The sequence below is a fragment of the Mixophyes fleayi genome, chromosome 8 (genome assembly GCF_038048845.1).
Source record: "Mixophyes fleayi isolate aMixFle1 chromosome 8, aMixFle1.hap1, whole genome shotgun sequence".
Taxonomy (NCBI): Eukaryota; Metazoa; Chordata; class Amphibia; order Anura; family Limnodynastidae; genus Mixophyes; species Mixophyes fleayi.
The window spans coordinates 38,574,542-38,598,728 of NC_134409.1; the positions used below are offsets into that span (position 1 = coordinate 38,574,542).

General features: G+C 40.4%; 1 protein-coding gene across 1 annotated transcript in view; it reads left to right on the forward strand.

The window, feature by feature from the left end:
* HFM1 (helicase for meiosis 1) overlaps positions 1-24,187 on the forward strand; it is a 120,355-nt gene that overhangs the window by 42,193 nt on the left and 53,975 nt on the right. Inside the window, exons 18-26 of the mRNA XM_075184044.1 lie at positions 379-426; positions 4,481-4,561; positions 6,064-6,155; positions 6,259-6,365; positions 18,309-18,356; positions 18,544-18,641; positions 18,749-18,880; positions 20,966-21,051; positions 23,142-23,225. Coding sequence (XP_075040145.1) covers positions 379-426; positions 4,481-4,561; positions 6,064-6,155; positions 6,259-6,365; positions 18,309-18,356; positions 18,544-18,641; positions 18,749-18,880; positions 20,966-21,051; positions 23,142-23,225 — 776 coding nt within the window. The remainder of the gene's footprint in view (positions 1-378; positions 427-4,480; positions 4,562-6,063; positions 6,156-6,258; positions 6,366-18,308; positions 18,357-18,543; positions 18,642-18,748; positions 18,881-20,965; positions 21,052-23,141; positions 23,226-24,187) is intronic.

The following is a 24,187-nucleotide window of genomic DNA, read 5'->3' on the forward strand; positions in this document are numbered from 1 at the left end:
TAGAAGTGCAGTCTAGAAGCAGAAGTGCTAATAGGAAGTAGAGAGATTGAGAGTGAGGTTTGGGACTGTAGCTGGTAGAGAGAGTGCTTGAAAGATTTATTTAGTTTAGGAAATTCTGGTCAGGTGGGGCAGAGCTGGATTAAGACTTTGGGGTCACAGGGCAAAGATGGAGAAAAGATGACAGCATAAGGGACTGGATGTGTGGAGTAAAAATGAGGGTGGCGTTAAATAGACACCAAGGCAGTGGGTATGGAAAACTGTGGAAAATGTGGTGATGTCAACGGTGAGAAGTTTGGATGTTTCATCACTGCCTTATATTTCATCTAGTTTGCCTACATAAATCTGGAATACAGTTATACAAGGCTTATTATTTTTCAGGTTTCTCAGAAGGAATGGACAAAATGGGAATTGAAACAAAATTGCAAGGTACTCTTTTCCCCACACTTTTATAGTTACATTTCCAAAGCCTCGGATAGTGCTGGCAATGTAATCTAGATACCACCCAAAACAGTTTTCCTTGTTCTCTAGCTAGGAAAATATTGTATCTGTAGAAGTCTGTAAAATAAAGGAGCGGGGGGGGAGAGAATGGGTTTAGGACACAGATTGACCAAAATGTCCTCTTGTTAAATCTGGGATTATGTGTAATGTGTCACCACTGTGATTAACAACTTGTTTGCTCTTCTTATTAAAAAACAGTATCGGCACATTTAGCAATTACATCATTTCTTATAGCCGAGTGGATTTACCACTCTACATTTCTTCTAACACTTGCACTTTTTACATTTACTAATCTGCAGTGACTAAGCATCTATAAGTGTGGCGCCAAAGCTTAGTATTGTTATATGAAATTGTTTACAGAATCACAGAGTGTGTGGCCAACTTTAGTTATATTTCACCCTTCTGTAAATTTACTGGACGCAAGGATTTAAAAAACAATTATGCCTGATTTAATTTGATTTTATAAGGAATGCTCAGTACTTTAGAAAATTTGAATTTTGTCAACTTGCATTTTATATATGTCCATATTGAGTACACTCCTGCCTGAGAGACACTTTCAGAAGACACCCCAACATGTATAGGTATCACAGTATATTGATTTTTCGATAATGGACTTTAATTTGTGTTAAAACAATTAAGATATTTTATTTACGCACAATTGATTTACATATTACTTGCTCATTTGTTTTCTACATATCTGCTTCACTGTTACATTTTGTGAGTAACAAAATAGGGGATATGTTTATAAAATTGATTACGCAGTTAATAGCAGTAGGTATTGCCATAAAATTAGAAATGTTTTATGAATACAAATTTGAACACTTTGGAGTCATTGACTCAGATGCTCTAATCTCTCTTAATGACTTAAGTAGACTTTAACAGGTTGAAATGCATTTATAGCATCCTTTACACTAAGATGTTCTGCTATAGGACAAATAAGTGCAGTATTACTTAAATCATCAGTTATCTATTATAATCAGGCTACGATATCTGAGCACAACAACGTTCATTACAGCAGAAGTTATTTTGAGCCCATAGCAGTAAATTACCAGAGAAAGGCGTTTAAATGAATTGCCTAGTTATGTCCTTTGGGGGCTACAGTGTCTAAAGTATAGATCCATCTTAATTATTATTATTATTAGTATAATTTATGTGTAAGGCACCACAAGGTTTCCGCAGCGCCGTACACAGTGCAAACATTTGACTATAGAGGGTAAAATAGAACAAAAAATGAGTAAACCAAGACTCCATAAGGCTGTCACTCACCGGACGGTTAGTGCCTCTGGTCTGGTACGTGGCTCTCTCTCATTCCTGCCGGCGCCTGTCCTAAGCCGCAGCCGTCCGCCATCTTGACTAGATTGCGCATGTGCAGGACTCTTGAACTTAAAACCTTGCTTTTAATCCTATTGGTGAATCAATCACCACTCACTATTTAAGGCACCTGTGTCCTTAGTATCGTTGCCTGTTCTTGGTTCTCATTCCCTTGAGACTCCTAGGTGTTTCCTGTGTTCTGCTCGTGTGATCGGTTTTGCTGTGGACAAGTCCTTTCTGCTCATCCGTGGTAAACTTGCCCGCTACAGACTACTTCTACTCCGCTGCATGCCTACACCTGGACAAGCCTTATCTACTCTTCTGTGGTAAACGTACCCGCTATAGACTGCTTGCCATTCCGCTGCATACCTGCACCTGGACAAGCCTGCTCTGCTCATCAGTGGTAACGTACCCGCCACAGACTATTTGCTATTCAGCTGCTTGCCTGCATTTGGACAAGTCTCCCTTGCTCATCAGTGGTATACTTGCCGCTACAGACTACCCGCTATTCCGCCACCTACCTGCACTTGGACAAGTCTTCCCATCACCGCAGTGGTACAACTTGCTATCCGCAGACCACTGATGCTCCCGCTACCTACCTGCACCTGGACAAGTCTTCCCATCACCGCAGTGGTACAACTTGCTATCCGCAGACCACTGACGCTCCCGCTACCTACCTGCACCTGGACAACTCTTCCCATCACAGCAGTGGTACAACTTGCTATCCGCAGACCACTGACTCTCCCCGCTACCCACCTGCACTGGCACGAGTCTTCACAGCACATCAGTTGTTATACCTACCTCCGCATTATAGTTGCAAGTCGCTGACTCTCCTGCTGCATAGCTGCAAGTCGCTGACTCTCCTGCTGCATAGCTGCAAGTCGCTGACTCTCCATTGACATTCCTTATCCTAAGTTTTTGTACTGTTCCAACCATTCACCATACTGCCCAGAGGATCGCTGTGATAAACTCCGCCCCTCTGGTAAGCATAATCACACCTGGTGAATCCTGGGTAGAAACTCCTAGTGCCCGTGACACTAAGAACAGGCCATGACAGACCCAGGGTACGGAACCAACAGCTAGGGAGATGCTGCAGCATCTGGTTACTCGGATTGAACAGCAAGATGTTCGGCAGCAACAGCTGTTCCAATGTTTTCAGGCCCTAGCCGCCCGAGGAGACCCTGTGCAAAATGTATCAGCTACTGTTGATCCTCCAGTGTCGTCTTCTCCCCCAGTGCCATCCCAGGTGTCTACCACTTCTACGCTACACCTGCCTACTCCCGCTTAATATGATGGAGACCCGAAAACTTGTAGGGGTTTTCTCAACCAGTGCTCCATTCGTTTTGAACTTCAACCTCACAATTTCCCTACTCATCGCTCTAAAGTTGCCTATCTAATTTCTTTGTTTTTGATGTGAATGAGTTCTCTGTACAGCGCTGCGGAATTAGTGGCGCTATATAAATAAATGATGATGATGATGTTTAAGTATTTGGGTGCACGATATATTTATTATAGTTTTCTGGATCAAACTATATAAATCAGTAAATTTGGGGATGTGTTATGATTGAAATCAAATTAATAACTTGGTGCGGTTAACCTTTCAACGAATGCAACATAGTTAGTGTCTAGAGACCTACCCAGCTGAAAACCAGGACCATGTTGCCCTGAAAAAAGTAGGGGGGAGCGTGAAGACCAATGAGAAGCCAAAATCATGGACATTACAGCTTTAGATGGGTCCTCCCGCTCACTACCGCCTCTCTCCCTCCTCAGCCATTTTAAAGTGGTGAAGAAAAATGTTCATCAATTTAGGTGGTAATGAAGCGCGTTAAGCAATGGAACTGAATGCTTCAATCTGTACTTTCAGTCTCATTGTGCATCTCTCCTTTTTTGATCAGCCTCTTCCCCCATCATCATCTTTTGTCTCCCCATTCAAGCTTTTTCTCTCCACTCTCATCCTTATGCCTTTTTTATCACAACCCCCTTCCTTCTTTTAACCTATTCCTCAACACCCCAGTTCAGTTAGGCTGTTTTTGTTGCTTGCTATCACAAAGCGTTTAGGGAGAAGGGAAAGAAGGGAAAAGAAAGCAGTTTCGTAGATGTGCTGAACTGATACCCCCTTAAGTAGCACAGCGTTATAACTTAAAAAGAAATCTACATATGCAGGACAATACCAGACTGCTACCTAAAGAATCATTTTGGCATGTGTGTAGAGGTTGTTTAGTAAATGTTAGTAACACATTAAATAAGAGACATTACTAAGGGTAACTCAATTTCATGGAAAATAACAGCTACATTTTGTTTTTATGTCTCTTACTTAGTTAACTAAGGTACCCCTAAATTACCTTACTTAACACACTTTAAACATCTGGGGAATTGCACCTCTATCACAATTCACAAAGCAACAGGATGGAGATTAGTTCTTGGGCCACTATTGTTTTTTATTATAGATTTGGTCCGGCACTACAAAGCGCAGTCAGCAACAATCATGGGGGGGACAGCTTGTGAATTATGGGTCTACTAGTGCTTGCTCTGAGATGTAAGGTATACAAATTGGACACATAAGTCCCCAAAAATTTCATAAGTACAGTTTCTAAATAGGTTATAAAACTCATTTGAAAAAGAGCTGTGATTGTTATTTGTGTATGTTACTGACATATTTTATTTCTAACAGAGCTTTGCTTGAAAAATTTGAATGATTTATCGTCTGTGGGATTAATTAGAATGGATGAAGAAATTAATTTTAAACCTACAGGTAACATTTAAAATGACCAATTGAAACTATTGGATTAATCATATTGTACTAATAAACAAAACACAGGTTTTGTTTGAAAATGTGCATTTAGCGTAATGCTGCTTTTTTATTAATCTTAATCGGTGACACGTGTTTTCTGGATAATCTAGAAGTTTGATAAGCAGTTTTGATAATATTTTCTTCTTCCTTTATATTAAATTGGATTTATTAATATTTATTTACTTCTACTTATTTACAAGCACTGGTTTCTTGGTGCAGACCACAATTGCAATTAGAACTGTCTATTTATTGTCAATTTACTGTTTTGGGGATGTAATAACCAACCTTGGGCTTGCAACGACTTTATAGGCCATTGATCCTGTCTACCTATGCAGACTACCACTCCTCACACCACAACTCCCAATATTAATGAATAAATAATCAGGACATCATTTTGTTTCCAACCATGCACCCCAATTCACAGTAGCCATGCCCCCGATATAGTAGGTTATGCCCTGTTTGACCATGAGAAAGTGTGACGCAGTCATGTGCTCCTAACATATGGATAGTGACACATACAACAGTTATGCCGGTGGCTAAGGACAGTTTAAATAATTTATAAAATGATATATATGTATACATCTTAAGTGATATGCAGTAATGTTTAATTTGCCATTGAATCAAAAACATTTAATTTACCGATATTACTGTTAGTACAAGATGGACTGAAAAAATGTTCTGTGGCCTGTTATTAGGGCTGGATTTAGCATAAAGCATTGTCGACTTATTCCTAAGGATAACGGTAGATTGAATGGTGGCACTTTCCCTGCACATTGTTTATATTATTTCATGCACGAAGATCTGGCAAGGTAAAGGAATGTTCTCTGTAAAAGAGTTGTGGCCAGTAGATGGAGTGTGGTAACAGCATCAAAGTCTGTGCACTTACAGGTTACAATGGTGTAAACTCAGCCCTCTATAGTTATCAGGGTACCTGGGATGCTTCTGCAACATGCCCAAAAGAGTCCATAAAGAGTCCATTTACATGTAGCTGCCTCACACCTTATACCAGTGACTTGCTTGATGACATCTTAGGCTGCCTTTCCATGTTATTGTTTTCTATTCTTTACTTGATACAGCATTTTGTGACTTTTTCTGGTAATTTTTCCTTTTTGTTGCAACCATGAATGCAAGCTGGGTAGAAAAGTTGGCCCTGAAAATTGTGGCTATGCTGCTTTACAATAGTACAGTGTGTTTCAGCTAATAAAATATGTACAGAATTAATTGCATTCACTTAATAAAGCACTTATCCTCAGTGCCATCTAATTACAGTATAATTTTTATTACGACTGAAATGAATTACAGCGTCCACCACCAAATGGACTACGCTAACAAACATGTGGCATAAAATTTCTATGTATAGTTATAGGAAATGCATTTTAATAGTACATTCCAACCAGTAGATTTATGCCTTTTAGTATGCTATTCTCAGGTTGTACTTAATTTGTTTTTATTTGCTGTCGCAGAAAGTGGTAAACTGATGGCATCCTACTATATTGCCTTTGATACAGCCAAACTGTTCTACAGTATTCATGGAACAGAGACACTCACTGAATTGGTAAAGTTATTGGAATGCTTACTTTATATTTTGAAAATGAAGATTTCTATTTGTAAAGCAGTGGTCACAGCAGTTTTATTCCTTACCCGAATGTTATTTACAGGTCACAATAATATCTACGTGTAAGGAATTTGCAGATGTGCAACTCAGAGCTAGTGAGAAGAAGTTACTGAATACATTGAATAAGGATAAAAACAGAGTAACCATTCGGTAAGAATGTATTTTCAAATAGTGAATTAGGGATGCACTAAATCCATGTGCAATTCAAGAATTTTGACAGATTTTTTGAAAATGTATTTTACAACAAATTATATAACTATAAGATATATCCTCCCCCAGAAACAAGTAAAGACTTAGGGCCTTGTGTAGAGATGGACACAAAAAGGCAGACGTAAAATGCATCCAAAAAAATTATACAATTACATGTGTATGCCGAGCTTCACGTTGATACAATCTATTCACAATGAGGAAAATTCTTACACCTGGACACCCTTCAAGGGTGATTACCTGTACACTCTGTGGTTCCCACCGGGATGGAAGCCGCTGCTGCTGCTGCTGCTTCTACCTCCACCAGGTCCACTAGTTCCACCTATAAGGAGCCAGATGCTAAGAGTGATATATCTGTTGTTCTGACACTAAATCAGTGTTCAGAGCTAGTTTAAATCGTGCTTCCGATTTGAATCGCCTGCCCCTGTAGCTGTGGTCATGTGATCACGGGAATAGTAACTTTGAAGTGCCTAATTCCTGATGTTTACATCAGGTGCAGCCGGGGAGTATGTCACAGGCTTCGCTGGACCTAAGGACCAGTGGAGGATGATAGGTCCCTGCAGCAGAGTTGCTGATATCGCCAGGATCTATAGGTAAGTCCAGTGACGACCTGGCACACATATTTTAAGATACGTAAAACAACGCATACTATATTAAATATTCTGCTGCGTGAATATTCATTTGAAGCTTATCATACGCTTGAAGTGTATTAGCATGCCTTTGAGATACCAGTCATCATCATCAGGTTGATGATGATTATGACAGGTGTTTTAATATTTAATGTTGAATAAAAAAGAGAAATTAAAAAAATGATTAAAAATAAAACAAAGACTTGGCCCATCCTCCCCCAAAGCATTATTATTATTATTATTATTATTATTTTTTTATATTTATTTATATAGCACCAGCATATTCTATAGTGCTTTACAATTGGGAACAAACACAGTAATAAAACAAGACTGGGTACTACAGACAGACATAGATGTATGAGGGCCCTGCTCGTAAGCTTACAATCTAAAGGACAGTAAGGGGAGGATTCAATTAGTTGCGCACATTTTCAGGTACTATGATAACTCAACATCGTGGATTTCAGAGGCGCGAGAAAAAATCCACACTGGTACATCGTAGTGGGGTGCCTTCGCAACCGTTCCGGAGGCACTCCGCGGCCAACTGAATACCCCCTAAGAGCTTGATACATGAGTGTTACGTTAATGACACTATATATGCCACACACTGTTATTGGCGCAACTAAGCATTGAGACGGGGATCTAACGCACTCCCTGTATTCACCAGGGACCCCTACAAGGAAGTATGGACTTGGCTGTGTGAGTGTCACACATTGCACCAGCTAACCTGCATTTTGGTCACTGTTCTTACCTGTTTCCCTTGGTTCTCACTCCCTGAATTCACTTGCTGGTCTGAACTGAGCATGCGCCCACCTGGTCTTTTCAAAACTTCCTGCACTCTCTTGATTGGCTAATTGCCTGTCAGCTCTTTCGATTTAAAGCATCTGCTTGTCTACTAAGTTGTCAGATCTTCAGGTCTCCTTACCTGTTAGGACGCTGTTCTCTCTGGCTCCCGTCTAAACATTGGTATCCTGTGTTAACTGTTCCACGGTCAAGACCTGTGGCATTATTGCAAGAACCGCATGCCTCATCATCGGTTCCATCCTCAAGCTATTTGCTTTTCAGGGATCTCAGTGTATCAGTTCTCTGCAGTTCACCACCTCTCACTTGGTAACCTTTTGATACCTGTCTAGCAACAGTACATACTTCTGCATTTGACGCTGTGTGTGCATGCGCAGTAGAGCCTGTTGCTAGGCAATGGGACACTTTCCTCCTTCATGTGTCGGCGGTCAGGTGCATCTTACCACCAGAATCCCGTTCCCCCAATCAGGGGCCACACATATGTATTTAAGCACCTCCTTCCCCTATGCTGGTGCCAGAGTATTGGTTTCACCAGCTCCAGCGATTCTATCGCCAGTTCCCTAGTTCCTGCTGTTTGCTGCATTGGTTCTGACTCCTGGCTTCTTCCTGACCTCTCTCTTGTCCTGCAATTCGGTTCTGTTTGTTATCTGGATTCTTAACTCTGGCTTGCCTCTGACCAACCCTCTGGATCTTTCTTGTGTACTGCACTATCGTTTGGCACCTGACCCGGACTGCACGACCATTCCTTTTCTCTTCTGCTGCACTGATAACTAACTTGGAGAACCGTGACCTGCGCACCGCACGCAGCCAAGTCCATACTTCCTTGCGGGGGTCCCTGGTGAATACCAGGGGTGCGTTAGACTCTGTGCCTCCCTGCTTAGCTGCACCAATATCAGTCAGTGACACCCAAAAGAGTCATTATCGTGACAAGTAGAAATCCAGCATGAGAGTGTCTAGGAGTTTTGTGTCGAACACAGACTTCACAGGTAAGGATATATTTTTGTACATCAGTGATCAAAAAGGGCCACCAGTAAGAATGAGAAAGGAGTGCTACCGTCTTCTTAACACAGGCATGCCCTTCAAATTTGGAACAATGTGCCCACTTCAATAACTTGCTGTGCAAATGGGAATCAACAAAGGAACATCCAACAGGAGGAGACTTAAGAGAAGACCGTGTCAAGGCCAGAAGCTTAACAGGATTGATGATGAGTTTGGATGTAATAGAGGTTTTGGAATCGGAGAAATCAAAGGATCGGGAGAGATCGTTGGCCTTAAAATTCTTGGAACCCGGCTGAACAGTCAGTATGAGCTGGAATCTGCTGAAAAATAGAGACCAACAGGCTTGTCTGGAATTTAAACATTGGGTAGACTGCAGATATGTGAGGTTCTTATGGTCAGTAAATACAGTGACGGGAAAGCGAGCTCCTTCCAGCAAGTAGCGCCATTCTTCCAAGGCGAGTTTGATAGCCAGGAGATCCTTGTCTCCAATACCTTAATTAAATTCAGTGGAAGAAAAATTTTGGGAAAGAGAGCCACAAGGTCTGAGTTTGCTAGAGGAATTCTTCTGGGACAGGACTGCCCCCACACCCACCAAAGAGGTGCCGAATTCCACATCAATAAGGCTTATGTTGATCAGGTTGATCAAGATAGGAGCTGTAGAGAAGGCTTCTTTGATAGCCCTAAATGCGAACCTGCCTCTTTGGGCCAAGACTTGACTTGACCTCCCCTACGGGTAAGGGAGGTGATGGGAGAAATAAGAATGGAGAATCCCTGAATGAATTGCCGGTAGAAATTCGTGAAGACAATAAAGCGCTGAGTGGCCTTTAGCCCTGCTGGCTGGGGCCAGTCGAGGATAGCCTTTAGTTTACCTGGGTCCATTTGGAGGCCAGACCCAGACACAATGTATCCCAGAAAGGGTACCTGGGTTTGATCCAATAAGTGGAGTAGCACCTCCTTAACATGTTTACGATCTGAAGACAAGACCTGTGTGAATTTCAGGATATTGTCTAGATAATCCACAGACTGGTACAGAAGATCCCAGAAAATATCATTGACAAATTCTTGGAATACGCCAGGGGCATTACAAAGCCAAAGGGCATAACAAGGTACTCGTAATGACCATCCCTGGTGTTGAATGTAATTTTGCATTCTTCCCCTCTCCTGATTGTGATTAAATTGTAAGCCCCTCTAAGATCTAATTTCGTGAAGATTTGAGCTCCACAAATACGATCAAACAGTTCGGGAATAAGGGGAAGAGGGTACCGGTTCATGACAGTGATGGCATTGAGTTTGCGCTAGTCAAACACGGCAAAGAAGATTCCTGCACCAGCAGGAGAAGATGACTTATGAATAAATCCCTGTTTGAGATTCTCAGAGATGTATTCGGACATAGCCTGAGTCTCTGGTAAAGACAAAGGAAATACTCTACCACCAGGGATACTCTTGTCTGGTACTAGATCAATTGGGCAGTCCCAGGAGCGATGTGGAAGAAAGGATTCTGCAGCCACTTTGCTAAAAACATAGAGGAAATTGGAGTAGACCTTGGGGAGAAATGCCAGAGAAGTGGTAGCTCAACAAGTAATAACAGGATTGCAGGACCTGCAAAGAGGACCCCAAGAAATAACCTGAGCATGATGCCAATCGAATTGTGGAGAATGTGTCCTTAGCCACGGCAGACCCAAAATAATAGGGTTAACACTTGTGGAAGAATCAGGCATCGTATCCATTCAGAATAGTGAGCTCCTACCAACAGCCAGACCGGAATGGTGATGCAGGAGATAGAGCCATTGGAAACTCAGTTTCCATCAATTGCTGTGAGTGCCAATGGCTGTGGCAAGGGTGTAGTAGATAAATGGAGCTGAGAGACCAAGCTGGAAGATATGAAGTTCCCTACGAATACCAAATTCACAAAGGCAAACAAAGATTGAGGACCATCAGTGGAAAATAGAGTAATAGGCATGAGAAACTTGATTCTTTCTGGGAACAGGGAGAAACGGATTGGGATCCTAGGCTGACCTCCCTACCATCGCCTAGGAGGTGGCGTTTCCTGGTCTCTTGGGGCATACAGGGAGAAGGTGACCAGGTTCCTCACAGTAGAGATATAGTTGATTCTTCATGTGTCTATCCCATTCTTCAGGAGACAAACGTGAACAGACAATTTCCATGGGTTCCTCAGTGGAGAGTGTTGGAGTTTGAAATTGAGGTACTAGACGAGGAAAAGAGTAGCGACCACGTTTCTGTGTGCATTCACGGTGATGAATATCCACTTTAATACAAAAAGAAATCAAGTCATCCAATTTGGAAGGAAGATCACGTGATGCTAAATCATCTTTAATTCCGTCATTCAAGCCTTGCCAGAAGGTAGCGATAAGAGCCTTGTCATTCCAACGGAGTTCGGATGCCAAAGTCCGGAATTGAACTACTTACTGACCAGCAGAGAGAGTATCTTGGTGTAGGCTTAGAAGACCAGTGGCTGCAGAAGACACACGACCAGGCTCGTTAAATACCTTGCGGAAACTTTCAATAAAAATTGCAGAATTCCAGAGCAGCGGGTCATCACATTCCCACAAGGGAGATGCCCAGGCGAGAGCTTGGCCTGAAAGGAGGGAAATAATGTCAGCCACCTTTTTTCTGTCTAATGAAAAGTTCTCTGGTGCCAGTTCAAATTGTATGGCGCACTGGTTGAGGAACCCGCAGTACTTCTCAGGATCTCCATCATATTTTTCCGGGGAGGTATGCACAACCCTTGGATGCTGGTAGAGCTGGCAGGTACGGTAGCAGCAGCGGTGGTTACCGTTTCAGTAGGAGCTATTTGGCGTACTGATAATGAACCCTGTAGAGAATCTAGGCGGGAGACCACCCCCTGAATACACTGCAAGAGCTGTGCCTGATTAGTCTCTTGCTGGTCTACAAGTTGGGCCAGATGTAGAAGAAGGTCCCGGGCTGAAGGCTCATCCTGTGTACTCATGACCAGAGTATTCTGTCATGTTAATGACACTATAGCTGCCACTGACCGGTATTGGCACAACTAAACAGGGAGGCCTGGAGTCTAATGTACCCCCGGTATTCACCAGGGAACTCCGCAAGTAGGAATGGACTTGGCTGCGTGAGGTGCGCAGGTCACAGTTCTCCAAGTTAGTCATCAATGCAATGGATGGAGTACAGGGATGGTCGTGTATTCCAGGTCAGGTACCAAACAAGGGTGCGGTACACAGGGAAGATCCAGAAGAATAGTCAGAGACGAGCCAGAGGTCAGAATACAAACAGGAAGCAGTGGATATTTGGAGACAAGTGAAGAGATGTATGTTGGTACAGTTTTGTTGATGGCCTTGTATGTTTGTAGAAGCATTTTATTTATGATTCGATAAAAAACAGGAAACCAATGTAGAGACTGACAGAGCGAAGCAGCAGCAGAAGAATGATTTGCCATGAAGATCAATATAGCCACTGCATGCAAAAAAAAGAATGTAAGTGTGAGAGTTTGGTACAGGTCATGTTGTCAACAGAAATAGAAATGTCAGGTAGGTAACTTCTATTGGCTAGTGGGAAAATTATTAGCTCTGTTTTTGAAAGATTGAGTTTGAGTTGGCAAGAGGACATCCAAGAAGGAATGTCAGAAAGACATTCAGTAACAGGGGCTAACACACATGGTGAGAGATCCGGAGAGGATAGATAAATTTGGGTATCATCCACATAAAGATGATACTGAAATCCAGAGGAGATTATTCGTTTTCCAAGAAAATGGTATATATAGAGAGAGCAGAAGGTCTAGTACTGGGCCTTGTGGTATTCTAACTGAAGCAGAGAGAAAGTGGTCCCAAAGAAACGAACACTGAAAGAGTGATTAGATAGGTAGGATGAGAACCAGGATAGGAAAATGTCCTGAATTGTAGCATTTCTATGAGAAGAGATTGGTCAACAGTGTCAAATGCAGCAGAGAAATCCAGGAGAAATAAAAGCAAGTAATGCCCTTTAGCTATAACAGTGATTAAATCATTGACATCCTTAGTAGGTGCAGCCTGTAAAATGTTGGGAACAAAAGCCTGCCTGAAGAAAGTCCAATAGGTTGTGTGAGAAAAGAAAGTGTGTGATGCCAGTGTAGGCAATTCTCTTAAGAAGTTTGGAGGATCATGGGGGCTTAGAAATAGAATGTTATTTTGAGAGAGAGTTTTTCAGGGGTTTTTTCAGAACAGAAGCAGGCTAATCACTGTGTGCTTGAATAATGACAGGAAGAAAAAAGTAGAAAGAGAGATTACAGATTTTAGATAAAGTTGGGATGAGCACAGGAGATAAGGATCGACCAATTTGTGAGGATATAGGGTTAATGACAGGTAGTAGATTAGGAAGATAAGAAGACAGTATATACTTCATCTTTATTTGTGGGATCAAATGAAAAGACAGCCAGGGAGCGAATTTAGTTGGTTGTTTGTCAAGGAAGAAGATACCATTTCATGTCAGATCTTATTATTAATCTTGTCCTTGAAGTAGGAAGCAAGATATTGTGAATGATAGTATTCGGAGGGTTTGGGCTGGGAGTGTTGAGAAGTAATTTAAATGTAGTAAAAAGGCGTTTGGAAAGCGAAGCCTAAAATGAGAAGAAAGATTGGAAGTATATTTGTGTCACAACTGAGTAGAGCGTAACTGCTATCATTGGCACTACTCGGAGGAAGGTGCGGAGTCTAACGTGCCCTGGTGTTCACCAGGGACCTCTGCAAGGAGGTATGGACTCAGCTGCAGGGAACACGCAGGTCACGGTCCTTCCACGAGTCAGATAGCGAAGCACGAGAGAAATGTCAGACAGGCCGGTTCAGCAATGGTGCGAGCAATGCAGGTACACAAGGAGAATCCGAAGGGGTGGTGAGTCAAGCCGGGTCGGTAGCGTTCTGGCAGCAAGGTACAAAGGGGAGATCCAAAAGGGTAGTCAAGGCAATCCGGGTCACAAGGGTCACAGGCAAACGGCAGATAATCAGGAAGCAGGCAAAGGTCAGGAGACTAGTAATCACAGGTACACAGGAAACGCTGGAGGACAGGTAGACCTGAAACTCTGGCACTGTAGGTGGACCAAAGACAGGCTTAAATGTATCCATTAGCCAATGAGGCTCAGCGCTGCAGCACTTGTCATAATCTTAGCGCTTCCACAATACAGCGCCCCGTTGCCCAGCAATGGGGACACTACTACTCTGTAGCCAGGCGGCCGAGCGGGGCGGAAGTGACGCGTCTGGTTGCTAGGCAACCAGACGCGCTGAGCTGCACAGCGGGACATCCGTCCCGATCTCACAGGCTGTGCCTGACAATTTGTTTGGCAGTGTCCAGAGCATTTATATTTGAGGAAATCATGAGATGTACAAGATTCACGCAAAAGACATTCTGCCAGCGTTCATAGCCTGGGCTGGTAATAGGAACTACAGGGGTGGATGGGGCTAATAGCACAGAGTGCTGAATTCCGAAAAAAAATTATAGTCAAGCAGGTTATGTCTGCCAGGGCTGTTGTGACCAGCAGTGCCACAGAAAAAAATACTGAAGAATTTGACTATTTTAACTATTTATCACCGCATTAGGCATGGATGTTGAGAGGAGCCCCAGTGTTTTTAGCAAATTCCCCTAGGGCATTCAGCCCCATGTTAAACAGGCTAAGGCTGTGTGACATTATGACAAGTGGACCCTGTTATAGTGTCACCAGCCCAGCCTGTCATATCCTGGTGCTAGTAGCGGCTTTTGCAAGGGTACCCCACACTGTTCACCTATGCTCATTTGTCGCTACCAGCCCAGACAGTGAGCATTATTGTTGGTATTACTTTTGTATTACTTTTGGGAGAAAAGTCACATTGTTTAAAGGTCACATTATTTTTTAAAATATATTGTGCCAAAGAGAGAGCCATTCCTCAAAACAGTTGAGGCTGAAACGGTGTGTGACAGGCTGCAGTGTGGTAAGACAACCTTACATAGACATACACAGAGTGTAAACTTACACAGGTGGAAGTCCTATGATTAATGTGTGATTAGATTAGTGCTTGAGTGGAAATTAGGCAATTAAGTGTGTGGTTTTTTTTGAGTCAGGATGACCGATGCCTAACTAAATGGCTGTTGACTAGACAGTGTTCCTGTGTTAGTCAGTGCTAGGGTTAGTTCATATTTTCTGCTATCCTAACAAAATAAAAGAACAATAGTGAGCCAACAATAGTGAGCAAGGTTTGTCATCATCATATTCGCATATATCTTGTGTCATGGGTCGAGCACATGCAAAGGATACACCTCCTGACAGGCGATTGCTTCTCCTTCTGAATGTTCCACATTTACTGTAATATGACTTTACTGTGCTTGCCCTTCCTTCCCCATTCCTCCTCTCTATGCGTACAGATCAGTAAGTGTAGGATGTGGTTAAGACCACATACAGATCCAAGTGTACACACTTTTTGTGAACATGCACAGCACAGAAATGCATATTTTGCGGGAAAAAAACTTACTTCTCACTTTTCATGAGGCCTATAGACGTTATTGCAGTTCACAGTTAGGATACTTAACTAAGAGAAACTTTATTAGTATCTGGCTGCTCCACCATAATCCGACATGTTTTTTCTCCTCAAAAGCATTCTCTACTCCAATATTTACATAGCTATGTGTGAGTCAAAACCAAACACATCTGTAAGGGTCATGGCTGACTTGCGTCTCCATGCTCCAACTGTACTGAACTTGCACGTGAACTACCTCTATAAGTGTACGTAGGCGCCCACATAAGATATGCTCAACCCAATATACAGGTGCACATTGTGCGCATGTGCAGTGTCATTCATTTTATACAAATCACATTTGGTATGAGGCACAAATCGGCTTACAACCAAAATAAGCCCAGAGACTTGGAGTACAGCATAATTGCTCAAGTTTACAGCAATTACTTGAAAAACCAGAGTGGATATTAAAGAATTATGAGTGTTTCAGTGGATGATCAGGTACAAAAACAAGTATTCTATAGATGGTTAGGACTGTCTGCGCTGGTGGTTTAGTGTCTTTGTGAAATGCTACCTATGGTGATGATAAGCGTTCCACGTCCTATTTCATCAAGATACTGGTGAGGTTTGTAGTGCACTGGTGTACCGATGCATTGGGTCTATACAGAGAGAGATAAAATGGGATTAGAAGGAATGACTTACTTTTGTGGTGCACTGTAACTGGGATTGTCTCTCCCTTGTGATGGGTATGATCAGTATTATGCGAGTTTGGTGGTGAGCTGGGGTTGTTGGTGAGAATAAGGGGCATACTCAATTAGCCACGGACATCGTGGCTATGCACTGCTGCACTTTTTTTGTTATTGCGGCATTGCAACATCGCAGATTTCCCTTTGCAACCCTATGGGGGCTTTTCGCGCTTAAATGAATATGCTCCTAAGAGTGAGAAGTGTATCATTGTCCTTGTAGGTGTGTATCAGTTCTCCTCAGTCTCATATTGTTTTCTTATTCTCTCTCGCTTGTTCTTTGTTAACAGTCCTGCAGAGGGAACAAAAGGGGAGAGAGTGGGGGTCGATGGAGGGAGTGTGGTGAGAAGGTAGTTTGTGGGGATGGAAAGAGGGTAGGAGGGTTTCTTTAGATACAAGCTGGAAGGCAGAAATGTTTTTATTTTGTAACAGATGAAATGTAGTAGGTGGCAAAGAAAAGTTAGTGAGGTTATGACAAATGATTTACTCAAATTGGTAAAGCTAACAAAAAAGCTTAATTTAAAGCCATTAAATCCGTAATAGAGTCTCTAAATGTAAACCTATATATACACATCTATTGAACTGTATTATTTCTAGTAAATAATACTGTATATGTATTTATTGTATGATTTTGACATCTCATTTTATGACATTATTTTGCTTATTACAGTTACTGCTGCTAGGTTTCTTGGCAGAATATCTAATAAACGACTGTCACTGTCTACATTCTTGTTCTCTCCTATATGTCCACTCCCTGTGGTTGTGTCACTTGCACTATTATTACTCCTCTTTTTACCATATGTTTATTCCCTCTGCTTATTTTCACCTTGTCATTCCACATATATACTTGTGGAACAATTGTTTTATTTTAGAATATATGCTTGCTCAATAAATGAGATGTATAATTATATGTGCACTGCATATAATTTTGGGAAAAGTAATATTGTATATATAATCTGAAAAAAAATGATCTACTTTGTAAAATCCATTGCACTTAATGATTTAGAAATAAAAGACAATTGTTTTATGCACAATTCAGTAGCAGCCCATTTTAACTGGAGGTTTACCAATTCATTAAGCATTACTGTCTTGTTTGTATTCTAATTTTAAGTGTTTTTTATATTCTTGATTGAAAGTTTTTTCAAAGATTTTCCAGCATATCAAAAAGGGACAAAATTGAAAAATAAATATAGCTTAAAATAAAGGAAGTGTAGTGGTCCAGAATATTTTTTTTTATGAGTGATGCCATTACTGTTGTAGCTTTTCCATTAAAAGTGTTGGTGCCTAGTCCAATCTAGATTTCTGATGAGCTTTAGAGATTTGTATGACATAGACATGGCATAGCTGTAACTGAAAACCATATCTTTATGTATTTTACATTACAGCAAATTTTTTTCTGTTATACTGTTACTCGATAACATTTATATGCCAAGGTAGGTACACACTACAGTATTTTTAGGCAAGTATTGGGTCAATCAAACTACAAGCGAACATTCCTCCTGATTTTGCATTAGTGTGTGCACACCAGCAATGAACGAGGATCGTTCCAAAGCACAGATCATCGTTTGATTTGATTGTTCAGCAAAACTATAAATCTCGTTCAGCTATGGAATAACTTCCTTCTAATCCTGCAGTGTGTATGCTCTCACGATCAGGATCTCCATAGAGTTTACAGAATCATGATCTATAAAGTCAATGGTTGTGACAGTTGAAGAGCACAGATCTGAAGATAAATCTTTTAAACTGTGTATAGTGTGTACACTTGAATCGGCATGAATTCCCAGTTGTTGGTACAATCGCTGTAGATAATACAATGGTCAGAAAAGTTTGTAGTGTGTACCCAGCCTTACTCTCCAGTTACCCTCCACAATAGTCGTTACTATCGATCATGTGACAACCATGCTAGGGTTGATGTGATCTGCCTTTTTTTATGAGTTATTCTCTGGACCCAGCAGTGTGTGAGCCTTTCATATAGTCAAGAGCAAAGTATTTTTCTTAATGGCCTAGTGGTGGCAACAGAGCCCCTCCTACTGCGTTTAGAGGGGCGCAATTGGGATAAAGAACGGGGACGGTGGCAAGGCAAGCCCAGCCGCTCCCCAGCAACACAACAAGGTGGCACACTAGGTCCATCCTGTCACACTAATAGTATCCTTATTTACTATAAGGGGTACATTATAATTATATTATTGTTACATTGGTGATCAAGGTTTCAAAATATATTACCATATGGATAAATAATCATACAGTAATCTTTTTTATTTACAAATGTAGGTTTCCAATGGAAGGGAAGATCAAATCCAGAGAAATGAAAGTGAACTGGTAAGCAAAGCACTATTTATTTAATTGTCACTAAAATTATGGGCAAAAAATGGGCCAACTGTTTTAAAACAAAAAAAGCTATTTTCTAGATTATTTTAAAGGGAAGGTGAACAATTAATGTCCAAAATGTCATACACACAGCTTTAAATACGGGCTATATTTCATGATCCTTTATGTTTCCCTGCAGTCTTATACAAGCCCAGTTTGGATGTATCCCAGTTCAAGATTTTTCTCTGACACAAGATATGGCAAAGATTTTCAGACATGGCACACGACTGACTAAATGTACTTATTTTATTTTTCTTATCAGATCATATTTTTTAAAAAAAACAAAAAACGGAGACACTTTTTTTTTACATTCTATTAAAAATTGTATATCATTGTAATTTTAGGTCTAGCTGAGTTTCTGGCATTGCAAGAAAAGAAATTCATTGCATTTCTCAATGCATCAATTCTGACCAAGTGCTTTAAATGCAAATTATGGGAAAATTCGTCACATGTGTCCAGGCAATTGGATAAAATTGGTATGTAGCATTAAGAGAAATTTTTGTTTTAAGGGAAAATAGCAAAAACCACTAAGGAGAGAATAAAAACAAAAGTCATCACTCCACAGCTACAGGAAATAAAATATCTGTGTGAGTTCTAAACGATGTGGCATTACAGGCTAAAACTTTTCTTCCTCTTCTTTAATCATTTTTTTTACTGTAACCATTTTTACATTTGCATGGCAAGATTGTGTTGATTGCAGGTTGAACAATTATGACTGAACATTGGCACATAGGACCATTTCATATGGAACCCTCTTATAGACCCCTGGGGGTAAATGTATCAAGCTGGAATTTTGGATTTCCAGTGATTTTCTTGGGCGAGTTTAAAATTGCTAATTTATTACCCGACGATTTGATGTACAATCGCCAGAGATTGTGGTCCTGATTTTTTGCCACTCTAGCTATACAAATAGCCAAATGTATAAAGCTGCTATTTTGCAAATTCACCCGAGTTTGAATTAAAAGTCGCCAGATACAACACGCTGCTTTCTATAGGTGAGTTTGGCAAACACATTATTTATCACACTAATTTTTCCTTAAAATAAATGATCGCCTGTAAGAAAATTCCTAATAATTTTTGCCCCTCTACAACAAGAAAGATTGTTTATTGAAACCTCCTTTTGTGCCTCCTGTCATATAATAACATTGCCCTGCAGTGTAACAGTGATGGGTTTGCCAATCTCGCCTATAGAAAGCAGCGTGTTGTATCTGGTGATTTTGAATTCAAACTCAGGAGAGTTTTGTTTAACCGTTTTGACTATAACATGGGAGAGATAGGTGTTTTAAAATCAACACAAATCACCAGAGATTAGATTTAGAAAAGTCAAAATCACTGGTTAATATATAGCGATTTTGCACTTCAAAAGACTGGTTATCTCTTGCGATTTGCAGCAATTTTAAATTGCCCAAAAAATTGCAGCTTGATACATTTACCCCCTGGACTATTAAACTGGTACTTTGGGGAGGTGGCATATTTGCCATCACTGGGACCAAGGTAGATAGGAAGAGCACTTGTCAGTACTTGGGCTAGCTGCCTTAAGTAAAGCGGTGTCACACATTTTTGGCTCACATTTTACAACCAGCCCCCTTTCCTAGAAAACAAAAAGCCAGGCCAGGTTGGTTGACCTAGTTCTTGGTTTGTAATTGAGAGGTGTCATATTATCCCCTTTCCCTTGATACTTGTAACACATTGATGTGAAAAAGTTGTCACCTCTGTGGGTCCAAATACATTACCTTAGAAACAAGATAAAAAGGATTCTCAATACTTACCTTGCCAGTATAATAAATAACAAAAAGGCATTTTGATGCTATAATTGCCAATTTAAAATGCACTATATATTAAAAGCTGGGAGAGCCATATGCTGTAATACAAGCTAGGCTGGCCAACATTAAAAGACCAATGCCAGCGAGTCTGGTGATAGCCGCCGGACCCACTGGCATGACATTTTCAAGCTGTGCCCAAAATGAAAATCTTGACATTTGCCCTGTCGACATTTTCATGTTGACAGGTTAACTGCCGACATTTCCACTACACTACCCTCTAGAAGGTCTGCTCATGCATATGGGCCTATCCAGACTTGTGCAATTCTGGCACTTACACCCATCCAGGTGCTGTAACGTAGACCGAATACGGTAAAGGTTTACATGAAAAAGTCTAATGCAGACCTGCAGAAACACACATATGCCCCTGTTAGGAGGTGTATCTTTTACACCTACTGCTGGACAGGTGCAAATACAGTGATGATGACATGTAAGCCAGGCACATATGTAGCCAATGTGAAGCCAAACGCATCTTGAGATGTGAACGACTTTGCATATGGGTGGTATTTTATTTTTAGAGTAATTTATGCCTATTTTGTCAACAACTATTTATTAGTCCCTTAGTCAATGAGAACAGCTGTAACTATTTGAATGCAAGTTATGGTAATGTACAATAACAAGGCAATGCAAAATCCACATACTTGCTTGACAGAATTGTTGATATCCATCCAATAAATAGGTCATCTATTTGGAAAGTGCATGTACTACAATGAGTTTGTGTAACTATTTTGTAACCCACAGGTGTCACATTGGCTAACACAATGGTAAATGCTGGCCTTGTATCATTTAAAAAGATAGAAGATGTGAATGCCAGAGAACTAGAGCTGGTATGTCAATTAATAGTTTTAACAATTTTCTTTTTAATTGTCTATATACAGTCTTAGGGGCATATTCAATTAGCCACAGAGTGCCTCCAGAACGGTCGCTAAGGCACTCTGCGGCGATATAACATATTTCTCCTCACACCTATACGGGGAGTGAAGAGAAATCCACAATGTTGAGGTACCATAGTAGCTGCAAATGTGCTGCGGTGTTCAGATTAACATTGCCGATTTTACACTATGGAGTTCTTCTCCTTCTTTTTTTTTATACTTATGTTACGGTGGAGTGAATCTTCCCGCTTGTTCAAGGATCTAATATATAAAGCCAACTACATGCTTTGATTTGTACTTCTAGTAAGTACACACCCCTGTGGGGTCAAGAAGAGATTCACGAGGTGTTGGCTGTATTTTTAATCAGTGCACGGGCATTATATAGGGGCATAATCCTTCATCATATTTTTTCAACAGATTGCACTATGTTTGTTTGTTTTTTGTTTGTTTTCTTTTATGTATATTGGAGAATTCGTGAGTGGACCGGTTACACTATAGAAGACTCCATTTATATTCTGAAATTCAGGATTTTGGACTACTACTTTTTTGTGGACTTCTATATTGAATATGAATACAATTTTTTTCTACCATTAATGCCATTTGATGTTTGGATAAGTAATTACACTTCATATATATATATATATTTTATATTCTTTTCCCTTTATATATTGGGAAAATATATCGCCTGTCAGCAAATTCTTGATGTTATTTTGGTTGATATAAGTAGGTTCTGGTGTGACCTTTTTGAATTTGCTACAAGCTGCCTCTGATTACTGTTGCGCCACAGATTTTAGTGTTATTTTATTTTGCTAATTCAATATTCCCCACAGTGAGATACAAGTGAGTTGGTATATGGTGGTATGCCATACTGCCACCTCTCCTAATGCCTCATTTGTCAAATTCCATTCACTTTTCATTTTCCATAGCGACACATCTAAATTTACACTTAGATCTTTCTCTCTCTCTCTCTCTCTCACAGACAGACACACACACACACACACATATCTGAAACTATAGTTTGCTTGTCAGGCTAATCAATCAATGCTGATCAATCAATGCAAGTGGAGATCACTATAAACACGTTATTCAGCTATTTAATGTTCATAGGGATCTCAGAGTTCTTAATTGTCCCTGTCAAATATAGGGATGATGATCAAATCATCTATATATTACTTAATTTTGTTAGCTCTGGGACACTTCTCAGGAAATTTACCAAAGACACTTTTCAAATTCCTGTATCACCTGAGGTAATTCTTGGAGAGATTGTTCTTGAGATTGTACTGTGTGTGCTACAGATACTTGATTAATGTGGCTGGAACTATAAGCTTTAAAGTAACTAGACAAGGTCATAAAAAAACATTTTGAAAATGTATTTTAAATAAAATGAGATGAAATCATTATAAAAAGGAGCACTTTCTTTTTGTGCAGTATTAGCTATGGACATGTTTGGGCACAAGAAGACACCTTGAAATTACTGTCCGAAAAGAACAAAACAAACTTGTTTATGTAGTTGATATAGTCTACCAATTTCTAAGTTGCCTTCCCTTTACATTCCTTCCAAACCCAAAGAAGTGATAAACAGGGCCTCAGGAGAATCAGTCCTAGCCCTCAGTTCCACCAATGGACTCATTATCGTTGTTGGGGGAAGGTGCCCCCTTGGGAACATAAAAGCCACTAGGGGGTTAATGTATCAAGTTGAGAGTTTTCCGGCGGATTTGAAAAGTGGAGATGTTGCCTATAGCAACCAATCAGATTCTAGCTATCATTTTGTAGAATGTACTAAATAAATGATAGCTAGAATCTGATTGGTTTTTCAAACCCGCCGGAAAACTCTCAGCTTGATACATTTACCCCTAGGTGTCTCTTTGATGACTGTGTGAGGACATTCAGGAACAACACGGCCACAGCATCATTAAAGAAACACACCTCAATTTTACATAGAATTGAACCTTTAATGGTGTATATATTATTATTTTAAATATGTACATATTTTCCTTTTTTTAATCCATATATCTCTGTCCTCTTCTATTTATTTGCTTTTACAGATTGTGAACAGACATCCTCCATTTGGAAATCAAATAAAAGAATCTGTATTCTATCTTCCAAAGTATGAACTTGGCTTTGAGCAGGTCTGCCATCAGTATTGTATGTTATCTTAACTTTTACCAGCAGATTAAAGTAAATTAAAGTGTTCCCTCCGAAAGGTGTTCCTTTTAATTCTGCTACGTGAGGCTAGGTACACACTATGGAAAGTTACTCCCAATGTGGTATCTATAACGACTTTACCACCGACTAATAAAAAAAAGTCCCGATCAGCATGCTGATTCATGTGTACATACTATACATGTTTTACAGGATTTACCTTCAGATCTGTGCTCTTCATCTGTCATAACCATCAGCTGAAAACATCATGACTCTGTAAACTCTAAGGAGATCCTGATCGTGAGTGCATACACAATGGGAACGACATGACATTGCTCCATTACTGAATGAGATTTTCAAGTCAGTTTGAAAAACTTGATCAATGATTTTATGTTATTTGGGACGACAATCGTTCATCATTTTAGTGTACACACTAATGCCGAACCGTCGTTTATCGTCCAATTGTCCTAATAATCGGCTGAATACCCAATAGTGTATACCTATCCTTACACAGCAACTGAAATGGCACCCTTCTCATCCATTATAAAAACTACTGTAAAAGTATATATACAGGTAATGAGCACTTTAAAAAGACATATACTTTTATTCTAAGCAATATTAAATAGAGCTAGAAAGTAGAAAATGCCTAGACTTTGCTGACAGAGACATCTGCCTCAAGATACAGAATGTTTCTTAATAGTGTACTGCAAGGGCAAATATATTTTTTTATGTAAAAAGCATATTCCGTTCAAAAGAAAACCTCTCTCAATTTTTGATTTTGTTGTAACCCACTGTCAAAGTCGTATAATTGGATGAACGAAAGTATATTGGTTTAATATTGGTTTGCCGTGCGTATTGCGAAGCGTACGCCACGTGTTACGTGGCGTGATGCGATCGCACGGTAAAATACGCACGCACACACTCGCATTACAACAGTTAGTTATTTATA